The sequence below is a fragment of the Oncorhynchus mykiss genome, chromosome 11, assembly GCF_013265735.2.
Source record: "Oncorhynchus mykiss isolate Arlee chromosome 11, USDA_OmykA_1.1, whole genome shotgun sequence".
Classification (NCBI taxonomy): domain Eukaryota; kingdom Metazoa; phylum Chordata; class Actinopteri; order Salmoniformes; family Salmonidae; genus Oncorhynchus; species Oncorhynchus mykiss.
Genome location: NC_048575.1, coordinates 17,753,637 through 17,773,025, shown reverse-complemented (window position 1 = coordinate 17,773,025; position 19,389 = coordinate 17,753,637). Strand labels below are relative to the sequence as shown.

The 19,389-nt window shown below is 42.1% G+C and overlaps 1 protein-coding gene across 10 annotated transcripts in view; it reads right to left on the bottom strand.

Moving 5' to 3' along the window:
• Nucleotides 1-19,389, bottom strand: part of tpk1 (thiamin pyrophosphokinase 1) — a 79,635-nt gene that overhangs the window by 16,296 nt on the left and 43,950 nt on the right. For 6 of the 10 annotated variants that reach the window (XM_036934625.1, XM_036934630.1, XM_036934626.1 and 3 more), the window contains 3 exon segments: nucleotides 19,062-19,157; nucleotides 10,412-10,558; nucleotides 6,339-6,450 (listed from right to left, as the gene is read on the bottom strand). In XM_036934625.1, coding sequence (XP_036790520.1) covers nucleotides 6,339-6,450; nucleotides 10,412-10,558; nucleotides 19,062-19,157 — 355 coding nt within the window. 10 annotated transcript variants of the gene reach the window in all.

Here is a 19,389-nt window from a genome sequence, read left to right as displayed (position 1 = left end):
TGGGGGGGCACTGCACCAACCTTTTGGGAGAACAGTTTTGCTGTCATCAAGGAACTAATGGACGAGCACTCAAAATGGCTGAGACTTCCGCCATGAATGTAGTCAGGACTTCATAAGTAAGCTTGGATGGACCCACCTTCAGCACCATGGACGGTGATCATTCTCTCCCAGCTGCCTCCCATATGAGACGCGTGCGGTGGATTGAAGACCCAAGTACACCCCTTGTCACTCTGGTACTGTTGGACCTTCTTCTCGCTCTAAACGGTCTCCATCTTCAACTCTCTGCAGGCCTCTGGGCCACAGACCCAACTGCTCTCAAAGCGCCCTCAGTGAAGTGGTGTCCTTGATGATGGGCCTGCTCGTGGTGGTGTCAGTAAGAGGTTTGGTTTCATCTTTACCTAGACTTGCTTGGGACAGGCGTCCTGCAATCCTCAGTGGGCCTGAATCGTCAATGTAGGGCAGTTGTTCTTAAACTTCTTCAGCCTGGGACCCAAATGAGAAATTCTGTGTTTTCCTGGGACCCAAGCTTAGGAAAATATGCAACTATACATAAATATCGGTACATTTGATTGCCCTTATGCCTAAAACAAATGCAATATAGACAAAAACAAAGAACAATGGAATTAAATATCCATATAAATATCTATTCATGTTTATTCTCCCCATTAAAAACGCTCTTACATATCTGTCTAGGTTGGAACTGTTGCTGTTAAAATACAATAAATCATTTTCATTCTGAACTGGAATATACGGATTGATCACATCCCACAGATGAATAACAGAACACACACACAGGCTTTTTGATAGTGCAACCCTAAGTAACAGTACAGATGAAAAATGATACATCTTACTGTATAAATTATTGTTGAAAGAAAGTCTAGGTTGAAACTGTTGTACAATACATATGTTTTATTCTGAACTGGAATAAACTGATTGATCACATCACACAGATGTAGACCAGAACACACACAGTCCTAATGAGAGCATATCTATTCTGGGCTCCGTTTTTGACAGTGCAACACTGAGGTCATGCTCAGCATTGAAACTGTTTCTGTACTTGTTTTTCAAGTATGTCAGAGTTGAGAACCCTGACTTGCATAGGTATTTGATGCCAAACTGGACCAGAACATCTACTGATTTCTCAGTCAGGCAGGAGACTGCTTCTTACTGCAGATGAGCAACCCAGAACTGTGTGAGTGTTTGCCTCAAAAAGCATCTTGCTTCAATAAGTTTATTCCAGTTAAGAATAAAAAATATGATTGTATTTTAACAGCAACAGTTCCAACCCAGACTCATTTTCAACAATAATTTTAGTGGGCCTGATCATTTTTCATCTTCATCTCTACTGTTACTAGGGTCACACTATCAGTAGTTAGCTGGCTTTGGCAAATGTTAGCTATTAGCTGTGTACAAGGTCAGGGGATTGTTTGAAAGAGAAACTCACATCTACAGTTGAAGTCGGAAGTTTACATACACCTTAGCCAAATACATTATAACTCAGTTTTTCACAATTCCTGACATTTAATCCTAGTAAAAACTCCCTCTCTTAGGTCAGTTAGGATCACCACTTTATTTTAAGAATGTGAAATGTCAGAATAATAGTACAGAGAATGATTTATTTCAGCTTTTATTTCTTTCATCACATTCCCAGTGGGTCAGAAGTTTACATACACTCAATTAGTATTTGGTAGCATTACCTTTAAATTGTTTAACTTGGGTCACAATTTTTGGGTAGCCTTCCACAAGCATCCCACAATAAGTTGGGTGAATTTTGGCCCATTCCTCCTGACAGAGCTGGTGTAACCGAGTCAGGTTTGTAGGCCTCCTTGCTCGCACAGTTTTTCAGTTCTGCCCACAAATGTTCTATCGGATTGAGGTCAGGGCTTTGTGATGGCCACTCCAATAGCTTGACCTTGTTATCCTTAAGCCATTTTCCCACAACATTGGAAGCATGCGACAGGGTAGCCTAGTGGTTAGAGCGTTGGACTAGTAACCGAAACGTTGCAAGTTCAAATCCCCGACAAGGTACAAATCTGTTCCTAGGCCGTCATTGAAAATAAGAATTTGTTCTTAACTGACTTTTAAATAAAGATTTTAAAAAATGCTTGGGGTCATTGTCCATTTGGAAGACCCATTTGTGACCAAGCTTTAACTTCCTGACTGATGTTGTTGACTTGAGATGTTGCTTCAATGTATCCACATAATTGTTGTTCTTCATTATGCAATCTATTTTGTGAAGTGCACCAGTCCCTCCTGCAGCAAAGCACCCCCACAACATGATGCTGCCACCACGATGCTTCACTGTTGGGATGGTGTTCTGCGGCTTGAAAGCCTCCCCCTTTTACCTCCAAACATAACAATGGTCATTATGGCCAAACAGTTCTATTTGTGTTTCATCAGACCAGGGGACATTTCTCCAAAAAGTATGATCTTTGTCCCCATGTGCAGTTGCAAACCGTAGTCTGGCTTTGTTATGGTGTTTTTGGAGCAGTGGCTTCTTCCTTGCTGAGTGGCTTTTCAGATTATGTTGATTTAGGACTCGTTTTACAGTGGATATAGATACTTTAGTACCTGTTTCTACCAGCATCTTCACAAGATCCTTTGCTGTTGTTCTGGGATTGATTTGCACATTTCGCACCAAAGTATGTTCATCTCTAGGAGACAGAACACGTCTCCTTCCTGAGCGGTATGACGGCTGCGTGGTCCCATGGTGTTTATACTTGCGTACTATTGTCTGTACAGGAGTTTTTTTGACTTGATTGTAGTGGCTTCCTTTCCTCTAACCTTAGCCACTGCCCTAGCCTGAAGCGGGGTTGTTTGGTACGCATACAGTTCACACTCAAGGTTTCCAAACAGCCAAAACATTCAATGACATCCAGGGATATGGTGCAACAAAAAGGTTTATTCTTCTTATATCTAACAAAAAAATTATTATCCAATCAACTTAAAGCATATGTCTGTATGGTCAAAAAACTATACCGCTCCACGTCTAGCAAGGACTCCCCCGAAGGCCCAACTTCCTGCCTTTATCCTAACACACTTACCACACAATACAATGAATGGGCAAGAGGGGGAGGGGCAAAACTGAGTTACACTAACAACAAATGAATATATCTCAATCAGGTCAATATAAATCATAAAGGTACGTACCTAATATTTCATCATGTACATTAATATTTAATATATTTACACAAATGTACATGGAGCTCTGTATGTTCAGTCTTTTATACAAATATGTCCAAATCGGCTCTAACACTATTGTTTGTACAAATGAACGTGGTACCTTCAGGCGTTTGTAATTTGCTCCCAGGGATGAACCAGACTTGTGGAGGTCTACAATGTTTTTTCTGAGGTCTTGGGTGATTTATTTTGATTTTCCCATGATGGCAAGCAAAGAGGCACTGAGTTTGAAGGTAAGCCTTGAAGTACATCCACAGGTACACCTCCAATTCACTCAACTGATGTCAATTAGCCTATCAGAAGCTTGTAAAGCCATGACATCATTTTCTGGAATTTACCAAGCTTTTTAAAGGCACAGGCAACTTAGTGTATGTAAACTTCTGACCCACTGGATTTGTGGTACAGTGAATAATAAGTGAAATAATCTGCCTGTAAACAATTGTTGGAAAAATTACTTGTGTCATGCACAAAGTAGGTGTCCTAACCGACTTGCCAAAACTATAGTTTGTTAACAAGGAATTTGTGGAGTGGTTTAAAAACAAGTTTTAATGACTCCAACCTAAGTGTATGTAAACTTCCAACTTCAACTGTACTACTATGAGAGTTAGTTAGTACTCCCTTATTTCTGCTTATTATTATTACTTATTATTATTACCTTATTATTATTATTATTACCTGTTATAAAATGACAACAATGCCTTGCTAGTTGACTTACTTTTCCACTGTCGAAGCACCGTTTCCTGAAGCATTCTGTCCTGTTCTGAAAGAACTCCCTGGGTTTACCATCATGCTGTGGATGTTAGGTCAGGACGTGTCGTTTTATTTGTTCGTTATGAGAGACTCATTACTAAGCACTTCCCCGCACAAAACACATTGTGGGCGATCTTCGTTATAAGTTTGTATGAAAGAGAGAGAAACTCATCATTGTATATGCATTTCATGACAATTGAGCTGAGTCAGAAGTGGTGGCTAGCACGAGTCCATTTGATGACAGCAGTGAGTGATGGCGAGTGGGAAGGACAAGTCAGTGGCTGGCAGCGCATCATCTGCTGCTGAGCGGCAGCGCTGCATCTTGTGTGCATCGCAGACTGATCTTTAAGAAAACGGCACAAAAAAAGATCTGGTAAACCGCAAAGCACACGGGCATCTCCCTCTCATACTCGCGCAGCTGCCAAACCGAGCAGAGACTGTTGCTAAGCAGAGAGCACAGATGCACTTGGCCAAATCCATTCCAGTAATTCATTAAATAATTATAAATTTACTCTGACACATCGTGACCCACCGTCCGTGACTCATACTTTAAGAAAGGCTGATGTAAGGACACTGAAGAGTGGCCTCAGCTTAGGAATGGCTTTACGTTCACTGATGCATTCCAATTCCTCTTGAAAGGCATTGTGTTGCAGACTGCGGATTAGGATGGTCTTGGGTTGATCCAGATCTTCGGTGGAGCAGGGTTTGTTGCAAATGTGCCATCCTTTGCAGCTACTGCCTTCCTAACACATGCGCAAGCCTTGTAAACCTCTCAAAGACCTTGGAGTCCAACTTGTTGCTTGAGACAATGGTGGCGTGACAAGCAACTTGGGGGCGGACCTTGTAGTAAGATCCGGGGGTCAACCAAGTCAAAAGGTGCATGAAAGATTTCTGGCTTTGCTGACCTGAACTAGAAAGCTGGTCCTGTCAACAATGTCCTATGAGTCAGGCTGCTTGCTGGGAATGATCTCGAGACCTGATCAGCAGTGTTCTGGTCAGTAGGGACGTGCTTTCACTGCTCTGGGCAAATATATCTCCTTATACATTGCACCCTCTTATTCACATACACGTAGAATGACCTGGAGTCGTTTTGTATGTAACCCAGGACCACTATCAGAGTAGAATGTGACAACATCGAGTTGGATGTCAATCTCATCGCCGATTGCTTCTTGGGAGAGGGGCATCTAGTCACAATCCTCCATGGAGAGCTCTCTAAGTAGAGACCTTCCTCGAATGCTTACTGGGGCGGGGAATCAAAGTGGGTCGAACAAGCTGTTGATCGTCAACAAGACTCCACGTCTAGTGTATGGTTTCTCCGCTGAAGACACCTGAAATGTGAAGACATCCTCTGTGACATCCCAGCTCACTCCGAGACTTCTCTGCACGGGAGGGAAGTTGACACAGATCCAGGTGCTTCAGCAAATTGCTTCTACAAATTGACTGCAAGAAGGATGGAGTTTGATAATATCTGCAGCTCTACAGTGACTTTCACCATTTGCAATACTAATAAGGACTCTTCTTTTACATGATATAGAAACGTATTAGTGAGCAGCAGAAATGAAATTAACCTTCAAATGAACTCAAACCAACTATAGGGGCCAGAAGAATATCAAAATTATATTTTTAACCAAGTTTTGAGGCTATATAGTGTTTGTTGACACTTATTTTGTTAACAAACAGTAGAGTAAAACAAGCTTATATTTTGTGTTCTGATGGGGTAAGACAGTTGAACTAAGGTCGTGAGGCATTTATGAGATATTCTTCAAGAATCATTTCATTAATACAAACAAAAACTGCAGATTGCCCCTTTAAACACTAAAACCAAGGTACTTGCACATAACAACCTACAGAAAGATGGAACATTTGCATACGCACGCACACAAAAGCTGAGGGTCCACTTTGTAAAAGTGTGTATTTCTTATTTTCTACCTTCATCCATCTGATCCCCGGGGAAATATTCCACTGCCTCCTTTTTAATTATGTGTGTGATTAATTATGCATTTTATTATGACTGGTTAATCTGAAGGAGCCTCTCACGCATAATCCCACCGCATTATCAATCAGGTGCAGAGGTAACAGGTTGACTGGGAAAGTAACACACACACATTCCCAGGCCAGCAGCCAACCAACCAACAAGCGCATGCACGCACGCACACACACTTCCTGCCTGGATTCCCCTTGACACTGAGTTATACAACCAACAGATTGTTGAGGTCCCGCCCTGTACCGGTGGTGCAGTGGTCTGAGCCAACTCATTAAGAACACAGCTGGCCACTGGGCCTAGGACTGGGACAAACCACAAGGGGACAGACGGGGTGTGTGGGACAGACGGGGTTGTGTGTGATTGTGTGAACAAAGCGTAGGGAAGATGAGTGCTCGTGTGTGTCACTGTGTGTGTGTGTGCTCACCCAGGTTCCATTTGAGTCCAGTGGTGTGTGTTTTGCATGGTCCTCCTATAGGTATTAGACTGCACCATTCCCCCTCCAGTCCTGTATTCACTCCCAACCTGTGTCTCATGTCCTAAAACACACACACACACAGAGTGAGATACAAACACACACACACACATACACAGAGAGTGAGATACACACACACACACACACACACACACACACACACAGAGTGAGATACAAACACACACACACACATACACACAGAGAGTGAGATACACACACACACACACACACACACATACAAAGAGTGAGATACAAACACACACACACACATACACACAGAGTGAGATACACACACACACACACAGAGAGAGTGAAATAATCGTCCTCCCTGATCTTAAACGGCACTGACTGCCACTGATACACACACACACACACACACACACACACACACACACACACACACACACACACACACACACACACACACACACAAGCTTCCAGAATAACTCTGGATCTAATACTGTCGTAGCGCTGACAATTCCCACCTAGTCACATCTGATATGATTGGCTCCCTTGATAAAGATGAGCAAAAAATACTCCAATAAATAACACAAATACTGAGCTATATTGTATGCGCAAAGAAATTATCTTATTTTATACTAATACAATTGCTCAGAGTAAGAGATGTTGTTTAACAGGTAAGACACAATCTTAAAAAGATAGATGTCAAAATGAATGGCACCCCTAACGATTGTTATAAATAAAAATCAAACAGCAATCTGAATTAAAATAAATCTCAGTTGAAAGAACTGTATGGTGGCCTTTCATGGCTTCCTGTTTCACTGGGGTATAAAAATGAGGTAACACGCATGTAAAATACATTTGTCATTCGGAGAGTTGCAACGGGAGGATATATTACTGGAAACTACAATTAGACACCACCTCCATGCCAATAGGCTATTTGGAAGTGTTTCCATAAAACAGCTTTATTGAGAGCAAACAACTAATGTAAACGACTGGAGTTTGATAAACAGCATTGGCACTTGGACTGGAACCAGGTGCTATGGTCAGATGACATGAAAATAGAGCTCTTTGGCCAAGTACACAACTTGTTGGTTTGGCCTCGAAAGAAGGATGCATATGAACCATATGAAGCAGAAAAGAACCTCATACCTACTGTAAAATATGGTGGTGGATCTTTGACATTATGGAGCTGTTTTGCTTCCACTGGTCCTGGGGACCCTTGCTTAAGATCAACAGCATCATGAACTCTACCAAGTATCAGGACATTTTAACCAAAAACCTGGTTGCCTCTGCCAGGAGGCTGAAACTTGGCCTCAAGTGGCTCTCTCAGCAAGACAATAACCCAAGGCGCACATCAAAATCCACAAAGAAATGGTTAATTGACCCAAAATCAACATTTTGCTATGTCCATCTCAGGCTCAGGACTTGTACCCTATTGAAAACATGTGGTTTGAATTAAAGAAGGCAGTCCATGAGAGCAGATCGAAAGATATCAAGGGTCCGTAAAGATTATGTATGGAGGAAAGGTCTAAGATACCTCCCAATGTGTACTTCAATCCCATAAAGAATGACAGAAAAAGGCTAAGTTCTGCTATGCTCACAAGGGGAGGGGGCACAATGCACTGAAAACAGGGGTGCCAATCATTTTGACATGTATCTTTCTTTAAAATAAAAAAAAAGATTAATTGTTAAACAAAATATTGTTTTGAGCATACAATATAGCTCAGTATTTATATTATTTATTTTAGATTGTCTTTTTTGCATCTTTAACAGGGGTGCCAATCATTTTGGATGTGATGTTACAGTCAGTGCATTCAAGGAAAGTTAGCAGAAGTTTGAAGCTGAACAACTCTTTCTGAAACGATGACAGCTAAAATGGCAGATATGTTTCCTCCTTGGCGGTGTAAAGACAGTAGCCAGAGGGAGAAAGATAGGGATAGATGGAATGTTCTCAACTCCTAAAGGATGGAAACTCTGAGAGACAGAATAATCTGGCCTCAGGGTGTGTGTGTACGCGTGTGTTCTAAGCTGCTTTCTCAGTAGCTTTATGTTGCTTGGTTTATAAATACCAGTGATCACAGAACGCCTCTGAGATATAGAATCCTCACTAATACAACTTTCTCCCACCTGAGATTCAGCCCACACATACTTTACAGAGAGATGGAGGGACAACAAGAGATACAGAGAGGTGGAGAAAGAGAGACCGTAGCCTCACAGCAATGCACATAAGCAAGAACAAATTCTTATTTACAATGGCGGCCTAACCCGCCCAAACCATAACCCGGACGACGCTGGGCCAATTATTCACCGCCCTATGGGACTCCCAATCACGCCTGGTTGTGATACAGCCTGGAATCGAACCAGGGTCTGTAGTGACGCCTCTAGCACTGAGATGCAGTGCTTCACTCGGGAGCCCAGAAATCTCATGATGGGATTTAATTGAAAAGCCTTTATGAGAGCTGGAGTTTTCAAAACTCAATTTGGATTAAGTGCCTTGAAATGTTGCAGTTATTTTTGTCAAGGACATCTCTAGAGTATCTGTATTCTTCATTCCATTGTATTGTTCTATAAAACTTAGAATGTCAAAGTCATCTGTCTACGGGATCTGTCAGCATGTGTCCATGTTCATCCCTTCAGCAGCTGCAGTTCACCACAGTACAATCCTCCATCATGTAAATCACCTCCGCTCCTGACATGCCCTACTAAAAGGTCATTGTAAACAAGCATATACAGTATTTTCGAACCAAATACCTGCAATCTCATTTGTAGAACACACACGCACACACGCATGCAGATACACACACATCTCCCTCTCCTATTACCCTAAATCGTTTGTTGTTATGAGGGTGTCTAATTTGCTTTTCCAAAATTACATCATCTCCAAATCAATCCATTCCCTCCCTCCCTCTTCTCAGATGATTGAGTTTACTGTGAGGCTGAGCACAGTCATTTCCATCTTTTGCTCTAGCAATACTACAAACATACCCACTTTTTTCACTCTCTCTCCCCCTTCCCCCCCCTTTTCCCTCCCCTCTCCATCTTTCTCTCCTCTTCCCCTTGTCTCTCTCTCCCCCTCTCCATATTTCTCTCCTCTTCCCCCTCTCTCTCGTTTGTCATTATTAAATACATGTTCTCATTTGCTGCTTCATATGTACATACCTCCAATTAATCTCCTCTGACAGACGCGCGCACACACACACACACTTAATCAAGCTGGTTTGTCACTGCAGTCCGGATGTAATGAACTGACTGAACGTACATGGTTAAATTCAAAGATCAACACAACCTTGTCAAGGACCCTTATACCAACATTTGTAACTAAAGTGCTTTGTAGTCCCTTGGGGGGAGGGGGGTAGAATTAGGAGGGTAAGGGGAAATAAGATTTTGGATGGGAATCAATTGTTGGTCCCCAAAAAGTCCTCAAGTATAGTAAAACAAACAGTGGTGTAAAGTACTTAATTAAAAATACTTTAAAGTACTACTTAATCATTTTTTGGGGATATGTGTATTTTACTTCACTATTTATAATTTTCACTACTTTTACTTTTACTTCACTACATTCCGAAAGAAAATTATGTACTTTCTACTCCATACATTTTCCCTGACACCCAAAAGTACTTGCTACATTTTGAATGCTTAGCAGGACAGGAAAATGGTCCAATTCACGCACTTATCAAGAGAACATCCCTGTTCAAACTGTCTCTGATCTGGTGTACTCACTAAATACACATGCATGGTTTGTAAAATGTGTCTGCGAGTTGGAGTGTGCCCCTGGCTATCCGTAAAAAATATAAAAAATACAATTTTGCCAACTGGTTTGCTTAATATAAGGAATTTGAAATGATTTATACTTTTCATACTTGCAATTACAATTACATTTGATACTTGGGTATATTTAAAAGCAAATACTTTTAGACCTTTACTCAAGTAGTATTTTACTGGGTGGCTTTCACTTTTACTTGAGTCATTTTCTATTAAGGTATCTTTACTTCTCCTCAAGTATGACAATTGGGTACTTTTTCCAACACTGAAAACAAACGTGTGTGCGTGCGTATAGTTACCGGTCGTAGCAGGTAGGCCAGACTGCATCCCTGTAGAACCACCAGAGGTAGTTCTGTCATATTGAGGGCGTGGTACAAAGTCTCTACTGAAGCCATGGTCTGGTCAAATCTTCCTGCTAGACCACCCAGAGTCACTATAGTATCCACCTGGGGGAGGAGGGGTGGGGTGGGGGGGATTAATTATCATAATCTCCCAATCATGGGTCCACCAGGTGGTACAACTTCAGACCACTTTAGAAAACTTTGGAACATATTACAAACTGTGAGTATGCTATTTATGTCTGGAAGGAGAAACTTGTAGCCTTTAGACAGAAAGGTTGAGTTCTTTTCAGCACTTGAAACATCCGGAGAGCCATCGTAATAACTATAATTTACCCAAACCTCTCTCTCCCTCTTTTCTTCTGACCTCATACCCATCTCTCCCCCTGTACCCCCGCTCTCCTTTACTCCCTCCTCCTCCTCTCTCTACTTTACCAGTCTCTCTCTTCAGTCTAGCTCTCTCCCTCTGTGTCTCGCCCACCATATCTTTCACTCTCTCCCCAAGAGTGTTCTAAGGACACAATGTCGCAGAGAGTTTGGAGAATTCATGGTGTGCAACCATTTTACATTGAGGAAATAAAGGTAGTGTACTAGTTCGTTTGCTCTCGGTGGAATTGCACTCCGTATAGCACTGCATAAGCACAAACATGTCCATACTGTCTGACACGCCACGGCACTTGGACCCAAGTTAAGATATGATAATGACTTGGAGACAGTGATCGTCTTAACTCACATCTTCTAAACTGATTTAGAAATGTGCTTATTGAGGTTAAATCCACATCTGTCAAACACCCACATACACACAACAGAGGACAGCTTTAGAAAAACCCTTTCTCTTATTAGGCTGCACACACAAACACACCCACGCATGAATAAACACCGAACTGCTTTAGAAAATAATTTGTCTTATCATCTGAATGACAGCGTTCTGTAAACAAGCGTTGCCAAGCTACGGTCCTTGGAGACAGAGAGAGATTATAAAACAGAAAGAAAGTATTATGTTAAATCTTTACTTTGCAACTTCAGCACCTTTAACCACAGCCTAGAACAAGACAAATAAATAAACTTCTGCCAGGACAGACAGACAACATAAAGGGAAACAGGACAAACCAATGGAATAGCCTATATTACACAACTTATGTAACTACCTAAGAAGCCTGGTCCCAGATCTGTATGTGCTTTAGCCAACACCTTTGACTGTTAGGGCTGTGACCATACCAGCATCTGACTGTTGTCGTTAAGTTTGTGACAATACCATTATCTGACTGTTGTTGTTAACTCTGTAACAATACAAGTATATGACTGTTGTCGTGAGGGCTGAGACAATACAAGTATATGACTTTTGTCGTAAGGCCTGTGACAATATAAGTACAGGTGAAGTCGGAAGTTTACATACACCTTAGCCAAATACATTTAAACTCAGTTTTTCACAATTCCTGAAATGTAATCCTAGTAAAAATTCCCTCTCTTAGGGCAGTTAGGATCACCACTTTATTTTAAGAATGTGAAATGTCAGAATAATAGTACAGAGAATGATGATTTCAGCAATAAGTTCCTCCTGACAGAGCTGGTGTAACTGAGTCAGGTTTGTAGGCCTCATTGCTCGCACATGCTTTTTCAGTTCTGCCCACAAATGTTCTATCGGATTGAGGTCAGGGCGTTGTGATGGCCACTCCAATATCTTGACTTTTTTGTCCTTAAAGCCACTTTTGCCACAACTTTGTAAGTATGCTTGGGGTCATTGTCCATTTGGAAGACCCATTTGCGACCAAGCTTTAACTTCCTGACTGATGTCTTGAGATGTTCCTTCAATATATCCACATAATTTTCCTTCCTCAAGATGCCATCAATTTTGTGAAGTTCACCAGTCCCTCCTGCAGCAAAGCAGCCCCACAACATGATGCTGCCACCCCCGTGCTTCATGGTTGGGATGGTGTTCTTCGGCTTGCAAGCCTCCCCCCTTTTCCTCCAAACATAACGATGGTCATTATGGCCAAAAAGTTCTATCTTTGTTTCATCAGTCCAAAGGACATTTCTCCAAAAAGTATGATCTTTGTCCCCATGTGCAGTTGCAAACCGTCTGACTTTTTATGGTGGTTTTGGAGCAGTAGCATTGTTCTTGCTCAGTGACCTTTCAGGTTATGTCGATTATAGGACTCTATAGGTATCTATATTCTGTGGATATAGATACTTTTGTACCTGTTTCCTCAAGTATCTTCACAAGGTCCTTTACTGTTGTTCTGGGATTGATTTTCAATTTTCGCACCAAAGTACGTTCATCTCTAGGAGACAGAATGCGTCTCCTTCCTGAGTGGTATGGCGGCTGCGTGGTCCTATGGTGTTTATACTTGCGTACTATTGTTTGTACAGATGAATGTGGTACCTTCAGGCGTTTGGAAATAGCTCCCAAGGATAAACCAGACTTGTGGAGGTCTACAATTTTTTTCTGAGGTCTTGGGTGATTTCTTTTGATTTTCGTATGATTTCAAGCAAAGGGGCACTAGGTTTGAAGGTAGGCCTTGAAATACACCCAAAGGTACACCTCCAATTGACTCAAATGATGTCAATTAGCCTATCAGAAGCTTTTAAAGCCATGACATAATCTGTCAAAGGCACAGTCAACTTAGTGTATGTAAACTTCTGACCCACTGGAATTGTGATACAGTGAATTATAAGTGAAATAATCTGTCTGTAAACAATTGTTGGGAAAATTACTTGTGTCATGCACAAAGTAGATGTCCTAACTAACTTGTCAAAACTAAAGTTCGTTGACAAGAAATTGTTGAAAAACAAGTTTTAATGACTCCAACCTAAGTGTATGTAAACTTCCGACTTCAACTGTATATGACTGTTGTCGTCAGGGCCGTGACAATACAAGTATATGACTATTGTTGTCAGGGCCGTGACAATACAAGTATATGACTATTGTTGTCAGGGCTGTGACAATACAAGTATATGACTATTGTTGTCAGGGCCGTGACAATACAAGTATATGACTATTGTTGTCAGGGCCGTGACAATACAAGTATATGACTATTGTCGTCAGGGCTGTAGCAGTACAAGTATATGACTATTGTTGTCAGGGCCGTGACAATACAAGTATATGACTATTGTTGTCAGGGCCGTGACAATACAAGTATATGACTATTGTTGTCAGGGCCGTGACAATACAAGTATATGACTATTGTTGTCAGGGCCGTGACAATACAAGTATATGACTATTGTTGTCAGGGCCGTGACAATACAAGTATATGACTATTGTCGTCAGGGCTGTAACAGTACAAGTATATGACTATTGTTGTCAGGGCTGTAACAGTACAAGTATATGACTATTGTCGTCAGGGCCGTAACAATACAAGTATATGACTATTGTCGTCAGGGCCGTAACAATACAAGTATATGACTGTTGTTGTCAGGGCCGTAACAATACAAGTATATGACTATTGTTGTCAGGGCTGTAACAGTACAAGTATATGACTATTGTCGTCAGGGCCGTCACAATACAAGTATATGACTATTGTCGTCAGGGCTGTAACAGTACAAGTATATGACTATTGTCGTCAGGGCTGTAACAGTACAAGTATATGACTATTGTTGTCAGGGCTGTAACAGTACAAGTATATGACTATTGTTGTCAGGGCTGTAACAGTACAAGTATATGACTATTGTCGTCAGGGCTGTAACAGTACAAGTATATGACTATTGTCGTCAGGGCCGTAACAACACAAGTATATTACTATTGTTGTCAGGGCTGTAACAATACAAGTATATGACTGTTGTTGTCAGGGCTGTAACAGTATAAGTATATGACTATTGTCGTCAGGGCTGTAACAGTACAAGTATATGACTGTTGTCGTCAGGGCTGTAACAGTACAAGTATATGACTATTGTCGTCAGGGCTGTAGCAGTACAAGTATATGACTATTGTTGTCAGGGCCGTGACAATACAAGTATATGACTATTGTTGTCAGGGCCGTGACAATACAAGTATATGACTATTGTTGTCAGGGCCGTGACAATACAAGTATATGACTATTGTTGTCAGGGCCGTGACAATACAAGTATATGACTATTGTTGTCAGGGCCGTGACAATACAAGTATATGACTATTGTCGTCAGGGCTGTAACAGTACAAGTATATGACTATTGTTGTCAGGGCTGTAACAGTACAAGTATATGACTATTGTCGTCAGGGCCGTAACAATACAAGTATATGACTATTGTCGTCAGGGCCGTAACAATACAAGTATATGACTGTTGTTGTCAGGGCCGTAACAATACAAGTATATGACTATTGTTGTCAGGGCTGTAACAGTACAAGTATATGACTATTGTCGTCAGGGCCGTCACAATACAAGTATATGACTATTGTCGTCAGGGCTGTAACAGTACAAGTATATGACTATTGTCGTCAGGGCTGTAACAGTACAAGTATATGACTATTGTTGTCAGGGCTGTAACAGTACAAGTATATGACTATTGTTGTCAGGGCTGTAACAGTACAAGTATATGACTATTGTCGTCAGGGCTGTAACAGTACAAGTATATGACTATTGTCGTCAGGGCCGTAACAACACAAGTATATTACTATTGTTGTCAGGGCTGTAACAATACAAGTATATGACTGTTGTTGTCAGGGCTGTAACAGTATAAGTATATGACTATTGTCGTCAGGGCTGTAACAGTACAAGTATATGACTGTTGTCGTCAGGGCTGTAACAGTACAAGTATATGACTATTGTCGTCAGGGCCGTAACAATACAAGTATATGACTGTTGTTGTCAGGGCCGTAACAATACAAGTATATGACTGTTGTTGTCAGGGCTGTAACAGTACAAGTATATGACTATTGTCGTCAGGGCTGTAACAGTACAAGTATATGACTATTGTCGTCAGGGCCGTAACAATACAAGTATATGACTATTGTCGTCAGGGCCGTAACAATACAAGTATATGACTGTTGTTGTCAGGGCCGTAACAATACAAGTATATGACTATTGTCGTCAGGGCTGTAACAGTACAAGTATATGACTATTGTCGTCAGGGCTGTAACAGTACAAGTATATGACTATTGTCGTCGGGGCTGTAACAGTACAAGTATATGACTATTGTCGTCAGGGCTGTAACAGTACAAGTATATGACTATTGTCGTCAGGGCTGTAACAGTACAAGTATATGACTATTGTCGTCAGGACTGTAACAGTACAAGTATATGACTATTGTCATCAGGACTGTAACAGTACAAGTATATGACTATTGTCGTCAGGGCTGTAACAGTACAAGTATATGACTATTGTCGTCAGGGCTGTAACAGTACAAGTATATGACTATTGTCGTCAGGGCTGTGACAATACAAGTATATGACTGTTGTTGTCAGGGCTGTGACAGTACAAGTATATGACTATTGTCGTCAGGGCTGTAACAGTACAAGTATATGACTATTGTCGTCAGGGCTGTAACAGTACAAGTATATGACTGTTGTTGTCAGGGCCGTAACAATACAAGTATATGACTATTGTCGTCAGGGCTGTAACAGTACAAGTATATGACTATTGTCGTCAGGGCTGTAACAGTACAAGTATATGACTATTGTCGTCAGGGCTGTAACAGTACAAGTATATGACTATTGTCGTCAGGGCTGTGACAATACAAGTACAAAGCATACCAAACTCTTTGGTCATTTAATAACCTGCTGTATGTAAATAGTGTGTTGTGGAATATAAATAAATGTGACCTTGGTTGAGCTCATAATAATGTTTGTTTCCAACATTAGTGCTGTTTTCCTACAGAAGTTAAATCCGATTAGTGTTTTTTATCCTTGCCACGATACTAACGAGTATTGCGATACTGGTATCGTCCCAGCCCTAATTGTTGTCATGGTTGAAGTCAGTGGAGGCTGCTGAGGGGAGGACAGATCATAATAATGGTTGGAACGGAGTGAATAGAATGGCATCAAACACGTAGAAACCATGTGACAAAAATCCACCAACCATGAGCAATTACCATGAGCCCGTCCTCACCAATTAAGGTGTCACCCACCTCCTGTTATTGACGTACAGATCTGGGACCAGGCTACTGAAATACCGTTACACAGCACTTTGTACTTCAGCCCCCACAAATCTGCAGACAGCGCCTGTTCTCTTATTATTGAGAGACAACATTATCAAAATAATCATTCTGTTGCTGATTATACTCCAGCCTTGAAAATGTTATAATGTGATCATTTTGATGATAACTGTCAGGGAGATAAATCTAATGAGGATCCGTCAATTAGTCTAATTCCCAGAAATCTGGCTGGCTGGAAACACACCAGACGTGGACTGTTACAGTACATCGTAGTTACTCACTACAGTCGTGGCCAAAAGTTTTGAGAATGACACAAATATTAATATTCACAAAGCCTGCTGCCTCAGTATGTATGATGGCAATTTGCATATACTCCAGAATGTTATGAAGAGTGATCAGATGAATTGCAATTAATTGCAAAGTCCCTCTTTGCCATGCAATTGAACTGAATCCCCCAAAAAACATTTCCACTGAATTTCAGCCCTGCCACAAAAGAACCAGCTGACATCATGTGATTCTCTTGTTAAAACAGGTGTGAGTGTTGTTAAAACAGGTGTGGAGATTTTTTTATTTTTTTATAATTATTTTTTTAAACCTTTATTTAACTAGGCAAGGCAGTTAAGAACAAATTCTTATTTTCAATGACGGCCTAGGGACAGTGGGTTAACTGCCTGTTCAGGGGCAGAACGACAGATTTGTACCTTGTCAGCTCAGGGATTTGAACTTGCAACCTTTTGGTTACTAGTTCAACGCTCTAACCACTAGGCTACCCTGCCGCCCCATGCTTATTGAGTTCGATTTACAGACTGGAAGCTTCAAAAGGAGGGTGGTACTTGGAATCATTGTTCTTCCTCTGTCAGCCATGGTAACTTGCAAGCAAACATGTGCCTTCATCATTGCTTTGCGCAAAAAGGGCTTCACAGGCAAGGATATTGCTGCCAGTAAGATTGCACCTAAATCAACCATTTATCGGATCATCAAGAACTTCAGGGCGCCCAAGAAAGTCCAGCAAGCGCCAGGACCGTCTCCTAAATTTGATTCAGCTGCGGGATCGGGGCACCACCAGTACAGAGCTTGCTCAGCAGGCATGTGTGAGTGCATCTGCACGCATAGTGAGGCGAAGACTTTTGGAGGATGGTCTGGTGTCAAGAAGGGCAGCAAAGAAGCCACTTCTCTCCAGGAAAAACATCAGGGACAGACTGATATTCTGCAAAAGGTACAAGGATCGGACTGCTGAGGACTGGGGTAGTCATTTTCTCAAGTCATTTTCTCTGATGAATCCCCTTTCCGATTGTTTGGGGCAAGCAAGAGCTTGTCCGGAGAAGACAAGGTGAGCGCTACCATCAGTCCTGTGTCATGCCAACGGTAAAGCATCCTGAGACCATTCATGTGTGGGGTTGCTTCTCAGCCAAGGGAGTGGGCTCACTTACAATTTTGCCTAAGAACACAGCCATGAATAAAGAATGGTACCAACACATCCTCTGAGAGCAACTTCTCCCAACCATCCAGGAACAGTTTGGTGATGAACAATGCCTTTCCCAGCACGATGGAGCACCTTGCCATAAGACAAAAGTGATAACTAAGTGGCTCGGGGAACAAAACATCGATATTTTGGGTCCATGGCCAGGAAACTCCCCAGACCTTAATCCCATTGAGAACTTGTGGTCAATCCTCAAGAGGCGGGTGGACAAACAAAAACCCGCAAATTCGGACAAACTCCAAGCATTGATTATGCAAGAATGGGCTGCCATCAGTCAGGATGTGGCCCAGAAGTTAATTGACAGCCTGCCAGGGCGGATTGCAGACGTCTTAAAAAAGAAGGGTCAACACTTCAAAAATGGACTCTTTGCATTAACTTCATGTAATTGTCAATAAAAGCCTCTGACACTTATGAAATGCTTGTAATTATACTTCAGTATTCCATAGTAACACCTGACAAAAATATCTAAAGACACTGAAGCAGCAAACTTTGTGAAAATTAAAATTTGTGTCATTCTCAAAACTTTTGGCCACGACTGTACGCTGTCTGTCTTTTTCATTGTAGTCATACTTTCAACACTGCTACAGGTTATGTGTATACTTTAGGGATATGGAGGTTAGACATTAGTCAAAAGAACAAACAGAAGGTTCAAATGGTTGTTTTAGCACAAAGCTCAGAGTCTAAATCTGTCTCACTGATTAACTAGACAGACTGTTTGAGGACACTGGTTCACTGACGGACAGTTAATCAGGTGTGTGTGGGTGTGTGTGTGTGTGTGTGTGTGTGTGTGTAATAAGAATGAAGGGTTCATGTGTGCAGTGAGGGTCTTAAGGTGAATAACACCCAGATAAACACACATCCTCTCTGACAGTTGAGAGACAAACACACACACACCCTCTCTGACAGGTGAGCAAGAGGCAGAGGAAGAGTGGGAAGACAGAGGGGGACGACGGAGGGGAAGGACAAAGGGGAAGGAAGAGGGGCGAGGAAGAGGGGGAGGACGGAGGGGGAGGACGGAAGGGAAGGACAAAGGGGGATGAAGAGGGGGAGGAAGAGGACAATTACCTGAAGCTGTTGTCTCTTGATCTCCTCCACCATGATGGCCAGACATTTAGTGAAGTCAGTCAGCTCCTGATCAGCGGTCTCTATCAACCGACACTTCTAGAGGGAGAGAGAGAGGAGGGGGCGGGGGAGAGAGAGGAGGGGGGCGGGGGAGAGAAAGGAGGGGTGTGGAGGAGAGAGAGGAGTGGGCGGGGGAGAGAAAGGAGGAGGGCGGGGGAGAGAGGAGGGGGGCGAGGGAGGGAGAGAGGAGGGGGCAGGGGGGAGAGAGGAGGGGTGCGGGGGAGAGAGAGAGGAGGGGTATGGGGGAGAGAGGAGGGGGCGGGGGAGAAAG